Below are 20,638 nucleotides of genomic sequence, written 5' to 3' on the forward strand. Positions count from 1 at the left end.
GAGAGTAATAACTAGAGCTAGGGCCTTCTCGGTGGTGGCCCCCGAGTTATGGAACGCCCTCCCTGACGAGATACGCCTGGTGCCTTCTTTGTCATCTTTTTGGCGCCAGGTAAAGACCTACCTCTTTGCCCAGGCATTTTAAAATTTTAAATTTTATTTTAATTTGTTTTTGTCCCATCTTGTTTATATCTTTTTATACTGTATTGTTTTCATGTTTATTTGTGTTTTAACCTGTTTTTATCTTTTGTACACCGCCCTGAGAGCTTGTATAATTAAATATAATTAAATAAATAAATAATATAACGTCATATGTAACTTCAGTGTTGCCCGTGTAGAACTCAGCAGGGAGGAGGATGGGGAGTAAACTGGAATGAGTTGGCTCCACCTGTCACTGGTTCTGGCTCCACCATCTGTGTGGGTTTGTCACATTTATTTATTTATTATTTAATTTGTATACTGCTTCATACTTGAAAAGCCTCTAAGCGGTTTACAGTGTTGAAAAAAATCAAACTAAATTACAAATTTAAAACAATACAAAGCATTTAAAAGAAACCATCTTAAACATTAACAATAAACATACACATTTAAGACAATGCAAAACATTTTTTTAAAAAATCTTAAACATTTAATATAACCTAAAATAACATAATAAATCATAATCAAACATGGCATCCCACTCTTGGTACCCAGACCCTGGACTGGGAACTTGGAGAGACCATGCTGGGAATCACCCCCACCCTCCATTATACATGGGCCCTCATTTCCCCCCCCCCCGGAAACAGATTTTTCTCTCTCTTCAAAGAGAGAGCCCACCTACAATGCAAACAGGATGATCCTGTCTCTACCACCCTTCAGGAGAAAACCCAATCCCCAACAAGGTATGATAGTGACCCCCAGCTAAGAGCTTCAAAGGAATTTTTTCAATGTTTTACCCCACAACAAGGGTGGAAAAAACCCCACCTGCTGGGAATCGTAGCTCTGTGAGGGGTCTCGTAACACCTCCCAGCACCCTTTGCAGACCACAGTTCCCAGGTTTCCTTGGGAGAAGACATGACTGTTTGAAGTGGGATGATATTGCTTTAAATGTATAGGTTGGTATTCAACTAAGTCCCACTCACAGTAGACCCTTTGAAATTAATATACTTAAGCTAGTCATGTCCATTAACGTCAATGAGTCTCCTCTGAGAAGCAGATTTGAAGGCCGCCCATGGTGCAGATGTGACAACAGACAACACTGAGCTAGCAGAGATGGGGAAACTGTGGCCCTCCAGGTGTTGCTGGACTATGACTCCCATCATAGGAGATGGGAGATGGAGTCCAACATCTGGATGGTCCATCCATGCTCCAAAGACACCTTCCTTTGTGCCTGTTTGCAGTAAATTGAACCTTTTGCCACAGTAAAATATTAACACAGCTGATCTTGGATATGGCTTCTCTGATTTATTTTAAGACCTAATTTTATCAGCCAAAGATGAACTGAAGTGTGGCCATTTATTGTTTCCTTTTTATTCATCTGATGCCAGTTAATCATAGTGGGGAATATCCAGTTAAGTCATACTCAGAGAAAACCCACTGAAATAAATGGACTTAAAATATATTCATGTCTATTGATTTCACTGGGTCTTCTCTGAGTATGGCTAATGTTGGATATCGCCCACTGTGTGGATAAAGCTATATCTGCGCAACCAAAGGGGCTATTGTGGAGTAGATACTACAAGGAGCGGACAAAATGCATGGGCAGTATCCAGTGAAACACTTCAGCTAGCGCAAGGATTTCCATTTGCACAATGGAACTTCCCCTCCCTCTCCTCTCCCTGCACCCTCCCCAAACCTGCTCAAGTGGATTGGGGGAGCCCTGGAACAGATTTAGGGGATTTGCGGGGAGAGGAAAGGGAGGGGAAATTCTCTTGTGCAGCCAGAAGTCCTTGCACTGACTAGAACAACTACTTTGTTGGATACTGCCCTTTGACTCCAACCGTGTCATCAAAGTCCCAAGGCATTTTTGTATCTTGGCGCCTAAGAGTGCATCACATCAGCTTTCCACGGGATTCTTCCGCTTTGAGGCTAACCTTAAAAGATGAACATGTTTATTGGGACATGAGTATTCACAAGATAGACACTTTTGAGACATTTTGTATAAGGATCAAATACGGTAAATAATAATGTTGATCAATCAAAAAAATAAGTAATAATATTCAAGCAGTGGTGCCTGATGCCCATTTGGGCTGGTGGGGTTAAGAGCAGGGCTCTCAACAGAAGGTGGAGCTCAAGCCAGCCAGTTCTGGCTATGTCCCCATCCTCTGCCGTTGCAGTGACAGCAAAAACACTACAGCACTGTAGGGGAATCCCTTAATATTTCATTGAATGTAATACTTTGCTGGGGAAAAGGTGTGGTCTCCCTTCCAGGCCTCCCTATATTCCTGGCTTTGTACCATTGTTAGAAAGGGTCAGGGAGAGAGTGGCATCTTGGGCACATATCCAAATCTCAAAGCTGCACACCCTCTCCATCACATGAGCGTCAATCTCCTCAGATCTTCTGGGATTTTGACCAATGGCTTCTCCACCTTCTCCCTTCCTGGTCTTTGTCCTTTTTCCTTCTCACCTACTGCATGTAGGCGAAGTTAGCCTGATGCTCTTTCCGGTTTGAAAAGAGTTCAATTGTCCTCTGATTAAAATCTGGGATGTTTTTAACCAGCTGCTGTTCGATGAAGAGCATTCCTAATGCGCTGAGCCAGTCTTTGGGCACACTGTTTCTCCGGAAAGTTTCTACTCTCCTTAAAGTGGAGGACGATGTTTCTCCGGGAGTCGTCAGAGTAGTGGTTGTAATTCTCAGCAACTTCACCGTTTCTGAAAAAGATTCCTCCATATCCCTGTCCAGAAGCGTGTGCAGTAGCGTCAGATCATCTTGGGTGCGAAGGGGCATTTGCCTCCTGTACAAGACTGAAAGCTCTGCCTTCAGCTTGTCCTTCCGCAGAATCGGATAGGCCTCGACAGCTTCCCGAAGAGCTTCATCTGGGAACTGCAACGTACGCGCTTTAAACGAGCTCACTGGTAACAACGTTGCGCTTACCAGGTGTTCAGTGAATTCAAATCTTTCCATGGCATGTGAAACTAGGATTTCACAAACCTCTTCTGCAAGCCGATTCAGGGTTTCCTTGCTTTTGCTGCTAGGCAGCTGAGATTGCTCTGGTAACTCAGAAAATAAACCATTAATAGAATCTCTGATTTCCTTGATGCCTCTTGCAAAATCAGTGATAGCTCCCCAAACGGCTTCAGAGTCCAAGGGACTTCTCTGGATTTCACTGCAAAGAATATCCACATGAGGCATTATTCTATGGAAGAGAGAGACAAAGTAGAGGAATTCCCTGTCTTCTTCCAGCAGCACAATAAATCCCCTGGCCTTGCAGACAGCACGGTGGTCAAAGTCCCAGGATCGTATTTTCTTAAAGCATTCAGTGAGCTCCCGTCTCTTCTCAAACACCGTCTTCACTGTCCAGACACTATCATTCCAGTGTGTCCGAGGTGATTTCGGGAGTCGCCTTTTCACCACTGCCTCCAAGACGTCAGTCCTTTTTGCTGAGCATGCAAAGAATGCCGGGAATAAGGAAAGGTTGGCAAAGAACACCTTCACCTCCTTGATTTGGGATGCTGCCTGCTGCATTACTGAATGCAGTTGCTGGGCATAACTATGAACATATTTGGCATTTGGATACACATCCTGGATCTTCTTGTGGACTCCACCCTCCTCTCCATGCACCATGCTGGCTCCGTCGTAACTCTGAGCAATGAGTTTCTGCTTGTCGGTCTCGGCAGGGAAAACTTCATCCAGAAGCTGAGACAAAGCCGCGGCGATCGTGTCGGCCTGAGAATCTGTCAACTGCATGAATCCGCAGAAGCGTCTCACTTTCACACCTTCCTGACTGATGTAGCGGCAAATCAGTGCAATTTGACACTCTGTTGACATATCAACCTCAATGGCCACAAACTGTGTGCTTTTCAACTCCTGCTTAATGCAATCCCTGGTTACCATGAGCATGCAGTCAAGCAGGTCGCCCTGAATAAACTTTGAAAAGCCTCCAAGCACTGTGGCACTCTGCATGTGGAGCTTCATGGCAGGATCAACTGAAGCGACTAGTTCCAACAGACCTCGGAGCACTCCTGGATTCGCTGAACACTCAGTGTCGCTGTCACCACAAAGTGCCACTTGAAATGCACCACAGAGCCGCAGACAATCAATTATTTTTGACAGTATGTACCTGTTGCTCTTCACTTCCTGGTTGTGCTTTCTGATGCGAGTACGGCAGCCGCTGTCCTTGTTTACAGTGACGTTGACTCTGCCCAACATTGCCAGTTTCAGGCAATTTGCCACATGTCTTTCACATCCCTCATGCGCCTTTAGTCTTTCAGAGAGATGCTCCAAGTCCCGCACTCCTGTCTGTGTCCAGGTCACGTCACCCCCAAACAGCAAACAGGGGAAGCAGAAAAACGCAGCTTTTGAAGTGCTCCCGCAGAGCCAGATCTTTCTGTCGTACCAGACTCTGCTAAACTTCTGTATCATCTCCCTTCCATTCTCCAACTTCGCTTGCACAATGCGTAGATCGGGACGGTCAGGCCCAAGCTCTTTAATACGGCACTGATCAGCCGAGCTCAGTGTTGAAAAAGGAGTGCGCAGCAGGGCTTCCACAGAATTCATCTTCACGCCATCGCAGAGAGATCCTACGCTGCCAATCTGCAAAATAAATAAGGAACGGAAAAGGCTAGACATCGTCCTCGGATTGTGCTTTGACACACTGACTCGACTCTGCAAACAGGAAGAGGAACATAGGAGACTACCTTGTACGAGTCAGACCATTGGTCCATCTTGCTCTATATTGTCTACACGGACTGGCAGCGGCTCTCCAGGTTTTCGGACAGGGAGTCTCTGCCAGTCATACCTGGGGATGCCAAGGACTGAACCTGGCACCTTCTGCATGCAAGGCAGATGCTCTCCCACTGAGCTACGGCCCTTCCCCATGAATGTAAGTTTAATGGATGGACTGATCTAACCCTGACAAACCAATGCTAACGTGGTACACAGGTTGAGTGAGCAGGACAACACCAGGAGCCAGAAAAAAGCAATGCAAGAGACAACTTGTTTATGGGTGAGATGCAGTATAGTACAGTGGCTAAATTGCTAGGCTTTAGCCAATCTACCTCACAGGGCTGTTGTCAGCCTAAAGTGGGGCAACCCTCATTTATGGATGCCACCTTGAACACCTTGGAAGAATGGTGGGCTACAAATGTGAACATTAATCATGGCTGCTTCCAGACTAGCTGTCTAGTCTGCCATTTCCATATTTTCGTCACTTTTTTACACGGAGAATCTGGCTGCTGCTGTTGCTGCCAACCCATTACATTCTAATGACTTCTGTGTCCCCAGACCTGATTAGTGGGGATTCCATGTGCCCTTGAAATGCAGCATGTGGAGCATCATTAAAGCTTTTGAGGGTACCTGTTCCTTTAAGGAGCATCACCCTATTCTGGAAGAAATAGCTTACTCTCCTGCTAATTACTCCCAGTTCAGAGCAGCTCAGGATTTCTCTGTAATTACCGTGTAATTAGTCAATTCTACTCCTGGGGAGGCTTTAATTACAACTTTCCACTAATTCCAAATTTCTTTTATTGTGAAATAGCATGACCGCTTCAAGGTGGAAGTTTCTAATTAAAGTTGCAGGGGATATTTGAGGAACCAGACTTACTCCAGAGTAAACATATATGAATCTGAGCCATGGAGGCTGGCATTGCTGTGTAATATACAGCGACATCAGATGCCATGTAGAATCACCATTTTAATTCTACCTTCAGCTGATTTCAGATAAACAGTACTAAAGGGCCCAAGTGTAAGAGAAACCAATAACGCAGCCAGCAGCATGATGACCCCAGAGGCTTTTTGTAAAGCAAAGCCAGAATAAACTTGTCAGCAGTTAAGGAATTTTTGTTGATTTTGCTTTTCTTGACTAATGAAGCTGCTTCATTTCTGCGAATTCATATATATGGCTCATACCTCATGACCATTCTTTGCTGTGAACTCTGTTCCCATTGAAAACACTTCTATACTTCAGACATGTTTCCCATTTCTTCTCTGGTGTGAATAGAGCTTCAAGGATCAAAAATACCCTCTCCGTCTCGACAAATGAATTATTTGATGTGCAGTAAGGTTTGCATTATAATGTAAGATCTTCTTGCACTACAAGCATTTCAATGGTTTTCCCTCTCTTTGGACTCTCACCTTGAGTAGTTATATGGTTTCTTCCCCTGTGAGAGTGTTGGTGTATAAGAAAAGATTTTGTTCTGGCTGAAACTCCACACCCCAAGCATTTATTTGGCTTCAAACTTGTGTGCATACTCTAACATGTAACAGATGATTCACTTGTTACAGCCTGAGTAGTTATGCAGTTAAAGTGCTGGACTATGACCTGGGAGACCAGGATTCGAATCTTCACACAGCCATGGAGCTCACTGGGTGACCTTGGGTCAGTCACTGCCTCTCAGCCTCAGAGGAAGGCAATGGTAAACCCCCTCTGAATACCGCTTACCATGAAAACCCTATTTGTAGGGTCGCCATAAGTCAGGATCGACTTGAAGGCAGTCCATTTTCAGCTACATACACCCTTTGATGAGAACTGAAGGCAGTGCACTCACTAAAGCACTTTCCACACTGGAAGCATTTAACTGCCTTCTTCCCACTTGGCATTCTTTGATGGGAGATAAACAGTGAGCTCTGACTGAGCTCTTTCCACACATTGTGGACTTACTGCAGCTGTGTGTGGGTTCCGAACACCTAATTTACAAATGAAGGATTCAGCACAGATTAGATATTTGTAACTTACACTCTCCCCCACCTCAGGATGCTTGGCTCTTTCTGCCAACAATTTAGGCTGTATCCATTGAAGTTGTCCTGTTGCCACAAGGATTTCTGCCTGCGCAATGGAATGTCCCCTCTGTTCTGCAGCTTTCACCAGCCCTCTAGAGCAGATTTGTGGGGGGTCCAAGGGACAGTTAAGAACTCTTACTTCAGTTTTAATGTCTGGCTCCTCACTTCCTGAAATAAAAAAGAAAAGAGCACTCAAGTGAAAAATGGAACCTCTAATGAAGGAACAAGCCAGAACAATTGCTGTGGAGAAGGGAAGGAGTTCCGTCTCCAGACTCCATCCAGATATTCAATGGAAAGGCAGACCTTGCCATACATTAAATAAGCTCAACTGATAGGGTGTGTTTTAAACTAGCCACTCAAGATTGAATATTGGTTAGCTGGAACTGTTGGCAGTTAGTGGCTCTGTCACCCACTGGAACAAGAAGCCCAACAATTCAGTCAGATTCTGCAAAAACAAGCCACAGCTCTGGAAGGAGAGAGAGGCCAGAGCTGAGGGTTGTAGGAGAAGTCTATAAAAAACAAAGGACACCATAGTAACAACCTGTTCAAAAGCATCTGTCCTTGTGGAACCTTACTGCAGGGGTGAAAAACTGCCCACGTTGCTACACTCCCAACTTGCACCATCCCTGATGATTTGGCCAGGCTGACTGGGGCTCAAGTCCCGCTACATCTGGAGGACCACTGGAACTCCGCCCTTCTTCTACTGTTTACTTCCCACCATTGGGAGAGCTGGCCATTTACTCCTGCTCTCTACGTCCTGATAGTTAACCAGTTACCAATTCGCAAGAGGATTCATTCTCTTATCCCAAGAGTTCTAGGCTTACAGAGGAGCCTCTGGGACAGCGGTTTTGTCAAAAGACTTTTGGAAATCCATGAGGACACTGACTACCTGATAACCATTGAAGGATAGATCACTAGGGCAAATGGGACACGGCTTCACCAACCCCAGTCTGCCCCCACCTGCCTGCCTTCTTACTTACAACCTGCCATGGAGTGGCTCTGCCTATCATTGGCTCTTACTTCACCTACTGGTGGGGCTCTCTGCATTCTGCCCCACCAGGCCAATGGGAACCAACCACCACTACAGATTTCTAATTCTCAGACAAGAAAATGTCCTCCTCCTATCATAGCAAATACCTGAAGGTGTACTCTCTTCCCTGGAGGGCAGAATATTTAATTCTTCTGGCCAGCAGATTAGTTCAGGTTTGGGCACCAGAGGTGGTTCTTCTGCTGCTTCTGCTTTATCTGCTGTTGCTTCTTTTTTGTCTGCTTCTCCTTCGTCTTCTCCTCCTTCATTGTCTCCTCCTCCCTCGTCTGCTGATTCTTCTTCTTCATCATCTTCTCCTTCGTCATTGTCATCTTCTTCTTCATCGTCATCTTCTCCTTCGTCATCGTCATCTTCTTCTTCGTCATCTTCTCCTTCTTCGTCATCGTCATCTTCTTCTTCGTCATCTTCTCCTTCTTCGTCATCGTCATCTTCTTCGTCGTCATCTTCTCCTTCTTCGTCATCTCCTCCTCCTCCTTCGTCTGATTCTTCTTCTTCTTCATCATCATCTTCTCCTCCTCCTTCATCTGATGACGCTTCTTCTTCATCTTCTTCATCTGTAGAAGCTTCATCTTCTCCGTCTGATGATGCTTCTTCATTTTCTCCTCCTCCTTCGTCTGATGCTACTGCTTCATCTCCTCCTTCGTTTTCTTCTTCATCGTCGTCTGATGCTTTTGCGTCTTCTTGGGAGAAAGCAAAAGCAGAGCAATTAATTTCTAATAACAAAAACATTTCTTTCTACAATCACCCAGTTTTTGTCTCCAGCACCCTGCTCCTGGAAAAGGAAGAAGTCTGTTAGGTCTTGCACCTGAGTGCCCACAACATCCATTGCCCAGTTCAGACCGATATGCCAGTCAGGATCCCATTGGTGCTTGGCTTAGTTGTAAGTGAGTGTAACCTCCAACGTGTCTCTCTCTCTGTCTCTGGAGGGTAGCAACATGAGAACGGGCCTTTTCAGGTGCCCCCTGAAGCCCCCCCCCATTTGTGGAATGCTGTCGCCAGGGAGGCACACTTGGCGCCACCTGTTTTTAGGCACCAGGAAAAGATTCCTTTTTACTCAGTCTTTTGACCCTTAATTTGAAGGGCTTCAAGTATTTGTGTCCTCTTTTAGTTGAGAGGGAACTGTAAGACCCATCTTTTAATCTGTATAGTTGTGTCTTTAGGCTTTTATTGGTTGTGTTTGTTTCAACTGCTTTTAATGTAAGCCACATTGGATCATATTTGTGAGGAAAGCAACTAACAAATACACTGAACAAAATACACACAATCGCACAGATGATCAATAAAAACATCTCCAGTATTTCAATTATATTACCTTTAATATGCATTTGTTCTGATCCTGTTACATTTAATAATTCCTGCAACAGCAGATCTTGTTACGTTTCACCGTAAAGATGTCTTGCCTCTGTGTTGTCCCTTTCTTACTTCTCAGATAATGAGTTCTTTCTGACTTCCGGGAAGGGTGTCTTAGCCTGTGCCTGCTTTTGAGACGGGCTCCTGCCTCAAAAGAAGCTTATTCAGATATATCAGTCAGATTTTTTTTTTTTTTTGACTGATTAAACTTCTCCCGGGTAGGGAGAAACGAAGAGATTAACCTCAAAGCCTATTTTTGTTGGGACGACCAGATCTCATTAATTTGTGGGACGAGGTCCAGCCGACGAAGGTGGGACGGATTTTCAACAATCAAGCTCTATCTGATAAAGCGAACGTTCATCTTTTCTTCAAAGAGAGAACGCACTAACAGGCAAGCACCCTTCTTTCTATATTTTTCTTTTACTTGACTTAAATTGTTGCTGTTTAAAAGAGATTTGCCAGATTGATCAGTTTTTGACATCTCACCGGGGAGCCATAACTTCTCTCTGCTATTCACTAATTAATAGCTTATCTCTGTTTTTGTTGCAAAAAGCTGTCCTGAATTTGCACCCTAAAGATATACACGGAAGAGGGATTTCTATTCCTGATTTTTATTCTGAAGAATATTATATTGTCTGAGATTACTTTTTTCCTAGTTCATTTTATTTTGACGAATCTGTTTTCTCACAACGCCATTAATTGTTTCGATCCTGGGAACTGCATTTTGTTTACTTAAGCATGGAGAGATAAGGCTGTCTGTTCTGTTTACGCTGTGATGTCACCAAGTTTGGAGTATTAACCCAATTGTTGCTGAAATAAGAAGTGGTTCTTTTATATTTTTCTTTTAAAATGGCAATTAAGAAAGTGGCTGAGAACCTGGAAGTATCTATGTTTCAGAAAATAATGGATGAAATTGAGATAACGAAACGAACCCTGCGACAGGGTTGTAAGGAGCTGAAAATTGAAATGAGCAAAATGATAGGGGTCCCTGTGAGAGAGGAGACTCTGGAGACTGGAACAAACGTGGAACAGGAAAAAGACCTGCGACAGGGTTGTAAGGAGCCGAAAATTGAATTGAGTAAAATGACACAGGAGCTTAAAGAAATAGGGGTCCCTGTGAGAGAGGAGACCCTGGAGACTGGAATAATTGAATTGAGCAAAATGTCACAGGAGCTTAAAGAAATAGGGGTCCCTGTGAGAGAGGAGACCCTGGAGACTGGAATAATTGAATTGAGCAAAATGTCACAGGAGCTTAAAGAAATAGGGGTCCCTGTGAGAGAGGAGACCCTGGAGACTGGAACAAACGTGGAACAGGAAAAAGATTTGAAGCTTATGGATTTTAGAAATAAAATCTATTGTTTGGAATTTAATGTTATCTCTGAAGAAACTAAGGAAGATTCTAGAGAGAAAGTTATCAATGGCATGGATAATCTTCTGGACTGGAATGATGTGATGGATGGAATTAACTGCAGCCATGTGACAATGGAAAAACTTTCAAGAGATGAGCCAGTGCATTTTGAAAAAAAGAACAGAGATATGATCTTACAGCAGTATTTCAGCAACCTATTCAGAATGGTTGGCAAGATAATATCTGGGATAGAGGTAATTCCCATCAGACTCTTATTGTATGACTATGGTTATGACAGCAAGATTATTATGGAATACTGATAATGGAAGATTGGACACTGAAATTACTGGATTTAACAGGACTATCGGAAGATTGGACACTGAAATTACTGGATTTAACAGGACTATCGAAGATGGAAGATGGAAATATTTGGGATAGAGGTAATTCCCATCAGACTCTTACTATATGACTATGGCTTTGACAGCAAGATTATTATGGAATACTGATAATGGAAGATTGGATACTGAAATTACTGGACTTAACAAGACTACTGAAGATGGAAGATGGAAAATGGAACTAATAGGGATAATAGAACAATGGCTACTGAAATTACTGAACCTAACAGATTCTGATGTGATGGATTAATTGAAATGTTTATTTTGACTATGGTTATGACAATAAGATTATCATAATTAGTAATGAGATGGATTAATCGATATGCTTATCTGGAAAAAAAAATTGATAGATATATTTCTTAAAGAATTGAAACCTCTCTTTGACTTTTTGTGGAAAGAATAAAGTAATGTTTATGAGATTTGATGATTAAGTAAGATAACTACTGGAGGAAAGTGATTTTATAATATGACTTAAGAGACAGGATTGTTATATATTATAGACTTATAACTGATTTGATCTTTGACAAATGGGAAGTCAATATTTTACTCTTTATTTTTTATTTTTGTTTTTTGTTTTTTTTCTTTTTTTCTTTTTGTTTAACTATTTTTGATTTTGTTTTTTGTCTTTGAATGTTTTATGATTTCGTCTTGTATGTTTTATGAAAATCTGAATAAAAATTATTGAAAAAAAAAAAAAAGATAATGAGTTCTTTCTGCCATTGTAACAAAGTTACATGAGCCAACCTGGACCCTGCTCTCATCATCTGAGGCCTTCTCCATGTGCCCCCTCTGAGGGAGATGCAGAGGGTGGCAACATGAGAATGAGCCTTCGTAGTAGTAGCTCCCCATTTACGGAATGCTTTCCCTGAGGTACACTTCATGCCACCCCTGTCACATAGGCACCAGGCAAAAGCATTCTTACCCGCCAAAGCCTTTGGACCTTAATTTTCTGCCTCTCTTTTAGAGGGGTGGGGTTGAGTTGGATCTGCTTTTTAACATATATTAGTGGTGTATTTCAGGAAGTTTTATCCTTATTCTTACCAAAAAAAACAATGAAAACAAGTGTAAGTCATTTTGAGTTCATCTTTATGGAAAATGACAGGTGTGAGATAGATTGAAATAAATAAATAAAATAGATTCCCAACTCCCATCATCCCTGCTCATTTTGCCAGGCTGATGGGGGTGAAGTCCCACAATATCTGGAGGACCACAGGATCTCTAGCTTTGCCCTACTGCTTACATCCCACCATGGTCAGAGCTGGCCATTTACTCCTGCTCTCTACTTCCTGATGCTGCTCTGGGCTCCTTCTGGGAGGAAGGGCAGGATATAAATTAAATTAATAAATAAATAGTTTAACCTGTTCCCAACTTGCAACTCATCCTCTGATTCCAAGAGCTGAAGGTTTACAGAGGAGCCTCTGGGCCAGGGGTTTCGCCCAAAGATTTTTAAAAATATGATATGACTTCTGTGAATGCCATGAGGCCTTGTTTTGGTACACTGTCGTAAGCCTGCTTGGCAGTGGTGGCCTGGTGATAGGTTCTGAGGGGAGAGAGACACGATCTCATGAAGACTCTAGTAGATGGGGCCTGGAAAAGATACACTATTTCTGACCGGCTGGAGGTTCCAGGCTGTGGGGAGTCAACTGACACGTAGCAGTTAGAGAGGGCAGTGGAGTTGGTGAGGGTTAGAGTGAGGAGATGGTTGGCAAAAACAGCTGAGGGAAGGACTGAGGCCTATATATCCTTACCCAGGGTGTCATGAAGAGTGGTCTGGCGAAGATTAGAAGGGGGCCGGTGACTGAGTTGAGTCTGAGGGGCTGCCCTGAAGAAAGATCTTGCCAGAGGGAAGTGACGCAAAGGGAGGGGGCATAACATTGGCTAAACTGTCCCACAGCGAGGAGCGCAACCAGAGGAGCTTTGGGGGCACAGAGGCAGCTTGGCCCCAGTTGCTGGACTGGGTTGTGGAAGTCATTGGTTGGGTTGGAGACTAGTCTGTGGAGAGAGCCACTCAAAGGCTAGTGGCAGCAATGGTGTCTCTGAAGACTTTAGAACCTGTCAGCAAGCACCTTTAAAGACCCCAAAATAAGCAACCCTATCTCCTTTTGTAAATAATATCCCTTTAATAAGCTTACAACAAAGTTCAAGATTTATACTTCTCAGTGGTGGCCCCCAAATTATGGAACAATCTCCCTGATGAGGTACATTGTTGTCTTTTCGGCGCCAGGTTAAGACCTACCTCTTCTCCCAGGCATTCTAGCATTTTAGCATTTCAGTATTGTAGCATTTAGCATTTTAGTATTTTTAGTATTTCCGTATTTTAGTTTAGTATAGGTTTATTTGGAAATTTAATGAGTTATGTTTTAAATTGATTAATGTGTGGTTTTAAATTGTATGTTGATATTTTGATGTTGTGAACCGCTCAGAGAGCTTCGGCTATGGGGCGGTATAAAAATTTAATAAATAATAAATAAATAATAATAATAATAATACCGTCTCTCTGTAGTGGTATCATCTCATACCTAAAGCCTTCCATGTAGGCTACTAGGAGGGTTTAAAGAAGTATTCCATGTAAACTGGTGGCAGTGAAAGTGTCCAGGTAGCCTGTTTTATGTGAAGTGAGGCTGAGGAACCAGGAGAATCCCTGACAGAAATCCACAAGGATACTGTCTACTAGATAGCCCTTGGATGCTGGTCCACTAGGGCAAATAGGGCATTGCCCCACCAACCCCGGCCCGCCTGCCTGCCTGCCTTCTGACTTATAGCCTGTCAGGCAGTGGCTCTGCCTATCATTGACTCTTGCTTCACTTACTGGTGGGTCTCCCTGCTTTCCGCCCCACCAGGCCACTGCAGCCGCCACTGCAGACAAGACTCTCATTCTCAGGCAGGAAAGAGTCCTTCCTCCTATCGTAGCAATTACCTGCAGGTTTCTTCTCTTCCCTGGACGGCAGAATATTTAGCTCTTCTAGCCAGCAGATGAGTTCAGGTTTGGGCATCAGAGGTGGTTCTCCTTCTTCTTCTTGGGAGAAAGCAAAACAGGCCTGTTGCTGCTAATTTCAGAAATATTTCCTTCTAACATAACTTTGATGTCTAACATGTTTTTATCTCTAAATCTGGAGGCTGGCAAATATTAACAGGCCTTTTCAGTAGCCCCATCCCCTGCCCCAGTTGTCGTCCATTTATTTCTAAGCACCAGGCAAAGACTTTCTCTTCACCCAGGCTTTTGGTTCTTAATTGGAAGGGTTTCAGGCTATTTGTGGCCTCTTTCAGAGGAGCTGGATCTGTAAGACCCTCCTTTTAATCTGTGAAGATGTGCTTTTAAGCTTTTATACATTGTTTTTGCTCCAGTTAGTTTTAATGTAAGTAGCTTTGGGTCACTTTTGTGAGGAAAGCGACTAACAAATATATTATCAATAATAATAATTATATATATGCATACACACATGCAATTTCTGGTATTTATATTCAATATTCTGTGAACCTATAATTTATATTATGTTTAATATCTATCTTTTCTGATCCTGTTACATTAAATAACTCCTGTTACCATGAATCCTTTACGCTTCATCATAAAAAAGTCTTGTCTGTGTTGTCCTTTTTTTATTTCTCAGACAAGTTCTTTTTGGCATTATAACAAAGTTACACAAGCCAACCTGGACCCAGCGTTCATCATCTGAGGCCCTTCTCTGCGTGCCCCCTCTGAGGAAGATGCAGAGGTTGGCAACATGAGAACGGGCCTCCTCGGTGGTGGCTCCCCATTTATGGAATACGCTTCCCAGGGAAGGATGCTTGGTGCAATCATTGTTTGTTTTTAGGCGCCAGGCAAAAACATCCTTACTCATCCAAGCCTTTGTAAGTGAATTTTCTGCCTCTCTTTTAGTGGGGTGGGGATGAGGCAGATCTGCTCTTTTATATACATTATTGGTGCATTTCAGAAAGTTTTATCCTTGTTCTTTCGAAAACAAACATTAAAAGCAAGTATTAGTTGTTTTGAGCTCACCTTTGTGGAAAAAGTGACTAATAATTAATTAATAATTAATAACGTGAAAGTTGGACAGTGAAAAAGGTGGACAAGAGAAAAATCAACTCATTTGAAATGTGGAGTTGGAGGAGAGCTTTGTGCATACCATGGACTGCAAAAAAGACAAATAATTGGGTGTTAGAACAAATTAAACCAGAACTGTCACTAGAAGCTAAAAGGATGAAACTGAGGCCATCATACTTTGGACACATAATGGGAAGATATGATTCACTAGAAAATATAATAATGCTGGGAAAAACAGAAGGGAGTAGAAAAAGAGGAAGGCCAAACAAGAGATGGATGGATTCGATAAAGGAGGCCACAGACCTGAACTTACAAGATCTGAATAGGGTGGTTCATGACAGATGCTCGTGGAGGTCACTGATTCATAGGGTCGCCATAAGTCATAAACGACTTGAAGGCACATAATAACAACAATTAATAATAATTAATAATAAAATTCCAGACTCCTCACACTATTCTTTAATAGCAGGGATACCCAATTGCCACCATTATTTTGCATACATCACCCAAGCAGCTGTTACCACCTTGGATACTAACTCTCTATGCTCTCTGCAAGGAGGAGAATTCCCATGGCTTCTTCTCTGGGACTGGTCTGTTGGTTGCACAAACTGTGCTGGGCCTCAAACATTGGGAGCTGCCTTATACAGAGTCAAGCAGTTGGTCCATCTAACTCAGGACTGTCCACACTGACTGGCAGCAGTAGGTCTCCATACCTGGAGATGCAGGGGATTCAATCCCCTGCATCTCCAGAGACCTTCTGCATGCAAAGCAGGTGTTCTACGATGGAGCTACAGCTGATAGCAATTGTGTCCTAGCAAAAAGGGGCCAGCCACTGCCTTCCTGAATGGACTGCAAATCAATTGTGTGTTGGCCTGATGTTTTCGTATGTTTTTATCCTTGTTTTTAGTTGTGTTTTTTACCTTCTTCATAACCCTACGCTCAGATCACCAACTGATGACGAGCAGGGTAGAAACTGAAATAAATAAATGAGGGCAACGACAAAGAGTAAAAAATTCTGCTCTCTTCCACCTCTACGAACAAAGCAAATGAGAGATCCTTACCCAGGGAGGCCACATTCCCATAATTCTCCAGCATGACTTCCTTGTACAGAGCCCTTTGGCCCGGATCCAGGAGATCCCACTCCCCTTTCGTGAAATGCACAGCCACCTCCTCAAAGGACACCGGAGCCTGAAATGAAAAAAGAAAAGTTCCTCTCCTCGCAAAGAATCCCAAGGGCGTGGGTGAAAAATTCACTTGCTTCACCCGCAATGTGAAAGCAGTAATTCTGAGAATTTCATACAGGATCCAATGCTCATAAGCCTTCTTGAAAGGCAGCTTGGACGTCAAAAAAGGCAAGGTTTCCCCGCCCCCCCCAGCCAATAACAAAGGCACCGAAAGATGATTCCTTTGCACCTCTCCAAGATTACCCCTCTCCAAGATTACCCCTGTCCCAGGCTACGGTCTGAAGGCACATGAGGTCACAACCTTGCTGAAGCTAAGCAGGTTTGGGGTTGGTCAGTGCCTGGATGGGAGACTGCCTGGAACATGTATGCCTCCTTGAGTTCCATGGTGAAAGAAAGGCGGGGTATAAATGTAATCAATAAATAATAAATACCTGTGCTGGCTCCATTTCAGTCATATCCTCTCTCATCACAGACTCTCTGGAAGTTGTCACTGATAGTCTTCCACAACCTGAGTGGGGGTGAGACATATGGTCAGAAGATCTTTATCCTTTCCACATATTTTACACTTTCGTCCATGTCGAAAGACCATACGGTAAAGGGGAAACCCCCAGGTTAAAATCCCCACTCACCCATAGAGCTCACTGAACCCAATCACACACCCTCAGTCCATCACACTTTGCTGGCCTGTTGTGGGCATAACAAAGAGATAGTGGAAGGCAACATTCACATTCCTGAACTTCCTCATAAATAAAATAAACAAAAACGACGTTTTGCTGCAGGCGTCACATGTAAAAGACAAACAGCTGCCTCCATATTGGCTCTCGGGCAGAATTCAACAGGGGTAAGACCTTAATTGCCAGTGAGGGCCACAGGCCGAAACCCTCTTGTGGTCTCGCACTTCTAGGAGGGGCCACGTAGCAGGTGTTGTACATGGAGAAGGTCACAGGTCTGGTTCCCAGCATTTTCTGTTAAAAAGGATGAGGCAGGCCAGAAGAGACCCTTTCTTTGCCTGAGACTCTGGAGTGCTGTAGAGGAGACCATTCTGGGGCTAGAAGGGCAAATAGCAGAGCTTGGAAGAGTTACTTTTTTAAAACTACAACTCCCATCAGCCCCAGCCAGCATGGCCACTGGGATGGGCTGATGGGAGTTGTAGTTCGGAAAAATAACTTTTCCAAGCTCTGGCAAATAGTTGGGCCTGGCATTTAATTATTTAATTTATACTCCACCGTCCCTCCAAAGGCTCAAGGTGATGTACATGGGTCTTCCCTCTCCCCATTTCATCCTGCAACGACTCAGCGAGGTAGGTTATGCTGAGGGACTGAGACTGCCTTAAGGTCAGGAAGTGAGCTGTGGTGTAATGGTCAGAGTGTTGGATGGTGACCCGGGAGATCAAGGTTCAAATCCCCATGGAAGCTCACTGGGAGACCTCAGGCCAGTCACTGTCTCCCAGACTAACCTACCTCACAGGATTGTTGTGAGGATAAAATGGGGAGGGAGAAGACCCCTGTACACCACTTTGAGCTCCTAGGAGTAAAGGTTGAGATAGAAATGTAATGATAAATAGGAATGAGTGGGGATTTACACTCTTGCTTCCCAGGCCTTAGTCCAACACTCTAACTATTATACCACACTGGCTCTGATATAAGGGTAGGTTCCAAGATCTCCACCACTACCCCTCTTCCTTCATTAATTAGGCACACCACTCTCTCAGCCCCCCCAAAATACCTCCACCTTCTCTCCACAATCTATGAAGTTTCTGCCAAATGTGAGACTCTCCTTCCTACGTTTTACAGCCTTTGAGCCCCTCTTGATGATTCTCCCACCCGCATCTTCTCTGTATATCTACTAATGGAGAATATATTTCATGCATCCAACAAAGTGGGCTCTGTTATTATTATTGTTAGTAGTAATATTTAACTCAAAGTTATTTACAAAAAACAAACATTAAAAGTGAGTGTAAAAATAAGGATGATATTAGTAATAAAAAACATTATTATTCATAAACTGCCAAACAGTTAAAAAAACTATCATGGAAATACTCAACACAATCATTAACAGCACACTCCGATATATGTTTACTCGGTAGTAAGTCCTGTGGAGTTCAGTGGGACGTACTCTCAGGTAAGTGTACGGGATTGAAGCCTAAAACCTCATAAAATTATAAGTTTGTAAAATGCAGAAGAAATGATCAGCACTGAATCAAATGGATTCTCTAAGAATGCTTTGTTGTTGTTATGTACCTTCAAGTCAATTTTGACTTATGGCGACCCAATAAATCAGCAACCTCCATTAGCATCTGCCATGAACCACCCTGTTCAGATCTTGTAAGTTCAGGTCTTTGGCTTCCTTTATGGAATCAATCCGTCACTTGTTTGGCCTTCCTCTTTTTCTACTCCCTTCTGTTTTCCACAGCATTATGGTATTTTCTAGTGAATCATGTCTTCTCATGATGTGTCCAAAGTATGATAACCTCTGTTTCATCATTTTCAGCAGGCCACGAGATATCAGAATTGGAGGTGCCCCTCTGATTTCAGTGGGGACAGTGCTTCAAATTACTGGTGCTACTATGGTTGCATAGAAACTGCAAAAATATAACTATGGGACAGTCCCGAGGGTTTGTCCAGTTGGGTCATAGTGATCTGGCCAGTATATACGAGACAAGGTGGTTTTTCAGGTAACCCAGTCCATCCTAGGCCGGTTAGGGTTAAGAACATAAGAAGAGCCTGCTGGATCAGGCCAGTGGCCCATCTAGTCCAGCATCCTGTTCTCACAGTGCCCAACCAGGTGCCTGGGGGAAGCCCGCAAGCAGGACCCGAGTGCAAGAACACTCTCCCCTCCTGAGGCTTCCGGCAACTGGTTTTCAGAAGCATGCTGCCTCTGACTAGGGTGACAGAGAACAGCCATCACGGCTAGTAGCCATTGATAGCCCTGTCCTCCATGAATTTGTCTAATCTTCTTTTAAAGCCGTCCAAGCTGGTGGCCATTACTGCATCTTGTGGGAGCAAATTCCATAGTTTAACTATGCGCTGAGTAAAAAAGTACTTCCTTTTGTCTGTCCTGAATCTTCCAACATTCAGCTTCTTTGAATGTCCACGAGTTCTAGTATTATGGGAGAGGGAGAAGAACTTTTCTCTATCCACTTTCTCAATGCCATGCATAATTTTATACACTTCTATCATGTCTCCTCTGACCCGCCTTTTCTCTAAACTAAAAAGCCCCAAATGCTGCAACCTTTCCTTGTAAGGGAGTCGCTCCATCCCCTTGATCATTCTGGTTGCCCTCTTCTGAACCTTTTCCAACTCTAGAATATCCTTTTTGAGATGAGGCGACCAGAACTGTACACAGTATTCCAAATGCGGCCGCACCATAGATTTATACAACGGCATTATAATATCGGCTGTTTTATTTTCAATACCTTTCCTAATTATCGCTAGCATGGAATTTGCCTTTTTCACAGCTGCCGCACACTGGGTTGACATTTTCATCGTGCTGTCCACTACAACCCCGAGGTCTCTCTCCTGGTCATAAGTGTACCCTAAGTGTAATACCATGCACTTAGCTCAGTAATATTTTTTATTCATTCATTCATTCAATTAATTTCTGTCCCATCCTTTCTCCCAGAAGGAGCCCAGGGTGGCAAACAAGCAATAAAACACTAAAAACATCTTTAAAGCGTCTCAGAACCATCATTTAAAAAAAAATCCTTATAATTCCAACCCAGATGCAGACTGTTAGCCAGTGCGAATCTTTCAGCGTCTGTATAGGACTTGTATTTTATTCTATGTATAAGGTTTCTTACAGGGCTGCTGCTGAGCTTTCCCAGGAAACCTGCACAAGAGGTTCGATCACCAAAAGCCCGCAAACTTGGCAAGAGGCTTGTAAGAGGTTTGGCAAGAGGTGGACAGAACTAACTACCCCAGCGGAATTCCCTCCTCGGGGAAGAGGAAACTTTGGCCCAAATCAGAACTGGTTTCAACCCATCTCGCAACCTCTCCAACTTATCTTGGGGCGCTCTAGGCCGCTGTGGGGACCCCAAAGTTTTGCACAGAGGAGGAGGGGGAGAAAAAGTCACCTGCGTAGTCGTGGAAAGCAGATTTCCACAGTCGGGAAAGTTATGGGGGGCTCGATGTACGAGGAGGGGGTCCACTCCCTTCTTCCTTTTTTTTTTCTTGGAGTTTTGGGCCTCCCTCTCCCCCCGCCTCCCTCTCCCCCCGCCTCCCTCTCCCCCCACCCAAGCCCACGCGGAACTCACGCAACAGCAACAGGCAAGGAGGTTCCTTGGTGAAGGGGGTAAAAAACGGACGACGGCGGAGGGCACTTAATAGTTATCCGCCGAAACTTCCGGGCTCCCAACTGCA

At 43.7% G+C, this 20,638-nt stretch overlaps 1 protein-coding gene across 1 annotated transcript; it reads right to left on the reverse strand.

Moving 5' to 3' along the window:
• Positions 1-322: 322 nt before the first annotated feature.
• Positions 323-20,604, reverse strand: LOC133381407 (uncharacterized). Its single transcript, XM_061620493.1, has 8 exons — positions 20,533-20,604; positions 19,696-19,815; positions 16,712-16,788; positions 16,158-16,284; positions 13,972-14,070; positions 8,051-8,641; positions 6,870-7,081; positions 323-4,729 (listed from the first exon to the last, which is right to left on the reverse strand). Exons 2-8 carry the CDS (start codon positions 19,763-19,765, stop codon positions 2,603-2,605), a joined length of 3,303 nt encoding a protein of 1,100 aa, XP_061476477.1. The 5' UTR covers positions 19,766-19,815; positions 20,533-20,604; the 3' UTR covers positions 323-2,602.
• Between the last annotated feature and the right edge of the window lie 34 nt (positions 20,605-20,638).

Source organism: Rhineura floridana, chromosome 3 (genome assembly GCF_030035675.1).
Source record: "Rhineura floridana isolate rRhiFlo1 chromosome 3, rRhiFlo1.hap2, whole genome shotgun sequence".
Lineage (NCBI taxonomy): Eukaryota > Metazoa > Chordata > Lepidosauria > Squamata > Rhineuridae > Rhineura > Rhineura floridana.